The 3,377-nt window shown below is 44.4% G+C and overlaps 1 protein-coding gene across 1 annotated transcript in view; it reads right to left on the reverse strand.

The window, feature by feature from the left end:
- Positions 1-2,885, reverse strand: part of LOC107653890 (vesicle-associated membrane protein-associated protein A-like) — a 5,248-nt gene extending 2,363 nt beyond the window's left edge. The window contains exons 1-4 of the mRNA XM_016440757.1: positions 2,582-2,885; positions 1,259-1,411; positions 1,086-1,189; positions 607-687 (exon numbers count right to left, since the gene is read on the reverse strand). Coding sequence (XP_016296243.1) covers positions 607-687; positions 1,086-1,189; positions 1,259-1,411; positions 2,582-2,639 — 396 coding nt within the window. The 5' untranslated portion in view covers positions 2,640-2,885. The remainder of the gene's footprint in view (positions 1-606; positions 688-1,085; positions 1,190-1,258; positions 1,412-2,581) is intronic.
- Between the last annotated feature and the right edge of the window lie 492 nt (positions 2,886-3,377).

Here is a 3,377-nt window from a genome sequence, read left to right on the forward strand (position 1 = left end):
ACTCACTCTCTCACACAGACACACTCTCACAAACACACTCTCTCACACGCACACACTCTCTCACACGCACACTCTCTCACACGCACACTCTCTCACACTCTCACACGCGCGCACACTCTCTCACGCGCGCGCACTCTCTCACGCGCGCGCACTCTCTCACGCGCGCACTCTCTCACGCGCACTCACACGCGCACACACACTCACTTGTACGCGCACGCACACACACTCACTTGCACGCGGACGCACTCACACACACACACACACACGCTCGCACGCGGACGCACTCACACACACACACGCTCGCACGCGCACTCTCTCACACACACGCTCACACGCGCACTCATGATGCCAACCCTGAAACAAAATACAGAACTACCACATTTTGCTATAAGTTTGATTGCATCATATAATAATTGCTGTTAATAGTGTTCATCGTCTGTTTGATTACGTCTTTAATTGCCCACTCACTCACTCACTCACTCACTCACTCACTCACTCAAATCATGTTGGCTGTCATGTATGTTTTGTTGACCTTGGTTATTTTGTATATAAAAAAAAAGAAAGAGCGCTGGTGTGAGGTTTAGACAGCGATAAACACAAACTCACCATCTTCTCACTGTCTGAAGGCATGTCAAACACACAGCGCAGCTTGGAGTCCATCAGCTCATCCGGTTTGGCATCTTTCCACTGCAAATGATAAAACACAACATTAGCAGGTTTGAATGAGGTCAGGCGCTCACACACATTTCTCTCGGGCTCCTGCGCTCAAATATGGACGGATAAAAATAGTGTTCCCTGGATTTGGAGGATAATTGATTTCTGAGTCCATGTTTATTATTATAAAACGGATAGTTCCGGGCCTTGATTCTGATTGGCTGAGCCGCGTTCGAAGCTGTGTCACATATTGTGTATTTAAAACACTATTGCAGAAATCTGACCTGTTTCAGTGATGAATGACTGACTAGTATGATCACATCACGTTTATTAGTGCGTGCTCAAACTGTAATCCAAATGCATGGAACTGTATATGCAATACTGAAATGTAGGCCTTATAGAGCTGAAGAAGAGCTGAAGAAGCGGCTCACCATGGCTTCCAGGTCGCTCACGCTTGCCGGCGCCAAGATGGACTGCACCATGAACTTGTGCTTGCTCTTCTCGTTTGGGTCGTAATCAAACGGCTGCAGCATGACTGGAGGAGAGCAGAGAGAGCGTCAGGGTCACAGCACGCCGGATCCGCTCACGAGCAGCTGGGTCTCACCTGAGATGCTGACGGTGGCGCCGGGATCGATGACGCCGCTGTTGGGCCGCACGCAGTAGCGCCGAGGAGCTGTGGTCTTCACTTTGAAGCATACTCTTCTGTCAGACGGGTTCCTCAGCTTCAGGCTAGTGGTCACCACATCTGTGAAGGGTCCTGCACACATCAGGAGAAGTTAGAGACGATCAGTGTAACGAAGCTTCATCCGAGCGGCTCACAAGTCCTCAGACATGCCACTCATAAATAATGCAGAAACACCCAGGCCTCCTTCCTATGCTTACAGTTACAGCACACACACAACCAGCCGGTTCTGATGGACCAAACACGCTTCATCATCAATAACTAACCCTCACAACCAGTCTGTTTTGACCCAGAACAGATGCATACAAATCTCAACCAAAAAAAAAACATTTTTTTTTTACAATTATTTTTTAAGAGAGATGTAATCATTAAAAAATGTTTTGGACCCAGGCATCATGTGTAGAGAACTAGTGGCAAAAATGATCTAAGACGTCAAAAACTTGTGTAAAATCTATTGATTGCAGCATGAAAAAATCATGCAAAGTTTATTCAAGTAAATTTAATTTATTAGTATTATTATATTTATGCTGTTTTGTTGAAATAAATACGTAGGTTTCATTCATTTGGACTGTTTTTGAACAATTACACGAGTTATAAATTCCTTTCTAATTCTGATAATTCTCAGATCAAATGTTGCTATAAATTTCATACAATGCTATATTCAAATAAAATTTCCACTCGATATTTTATAAAATGTATATATATTTGGCATAATCGTGTAATTCGAGGGGTAAATGCGGTAATAACATGGTAATACTTGTAATTTTATCCATTTATGAGAATTTGCTGATCTGATACAACATTGTTTCAGTTGAAAAAATTAAGTTATAACTATTTTATAAAATAACAGACTTTATGCATCATGAGAGTCAATAAATGCAGTGTATTAAACTGAGCTGAGCTGAATAAACACTTCATACACTGCTGTTCTGAATGCTGGAGAAATGCGAGTTTGTCAACAACACGTTTAGCCTTGAAACAGTGCAGCAGTAATAATAATAACAGATCTGATTAATTCAGCATCTCAATCTTTCATCTGTTCTCGAGCACTGCCTTTAGCTCTGAAGCTAACAGTGACAGCTGACCGACACCGAGCACACTAACGAGTCAACATTCACCCTCACTAGACCGAGCGCTTCCCCCACAGGCCTGCGGGTCCCCGGGCCTCGCGTGGAACGCCAGCCGAGGGAGTGCTGCAGGCATGCGGGCGGGCCTCCGCCACCGAGCCGCCACACTCGTGTTTACCTCTGAAGCGGAGGTCGCTCGACGGCTCGAGGATCAGAACCTGCTCCAGTTTGGACATGACAGCCGTTCAGCGGGACACGGTCGCGTGCTGCTCAAGAGCCCCGGCCACGACGCGCAGCACGGCGGGACACGTCACGCAGATGAACCGGAGAAACGGCCGCAGCTTTGGTGTCCCGAGCTCTCGCTTTATTTCTGTAAGTGCGTGTTTTCATTAAAAGCTAAAGGCGCGAGAATTATTGGCCTCGTCAGAATCGCGTCAGCAGCTGTGCGCGGGAAGGCCGCAGTGCGCATGCGCAGAGACTGAGCTCACACGTCATTCCAGACAACAAACACACATACAATAAACAATCAAATAAAACAAATACACACAAAAGCGCAGAAACGAATGTTAAATGATGAACAAGAAAACTGTAGAGTGATTAATACATATACATATTTATGGAAGCCCGTTTCCGCCACTGAATTGCGACTTTTTATCTCACAATCCTGACTTTATAACTCGCAATTGTGAAAGTCGCATTAATGTTTTTATTTTATTTTTTATTCAGTGGCGGAAACAGGCTTCCATAGATATTTCCACGTTTTTACCTGTTTTTATTATTGTTATTATTATTTCATTGTAATTATGTATCTTTTTTCTTGTCTTCACCTGCCTACTGTAACATGTTCAGCAATTCAATAAAAAAAGCACAGAAAATGTATGTGTGAACATAGACATAAATAACAGGAACGTGTGTGTGTGTGTGTGTGTGTGTGTGTGTGTGTGTGTGAGAAAGTGTGTGTGTGTGTGTGTGTG

This window comes from Sinocyclocheilus anshuiensis, unplaced genomic scaffold (genome assembly GCF_001515605.1).
Source record: "Sinocyclocheilus anshuiensis isolate Anshui unplaced genomic scaffold, SAMN03320099.WGS_v1.1 scaffold1994, whole genome shotgun sequence".
NCBI classification, from domain to species: Eukaryota; Metazoa; Chordata; class Actinopteri; order Cypriniformes; family Cyprinidae; genus Sinocyclocheilus; species Sinocyclocheilus anshuiensis.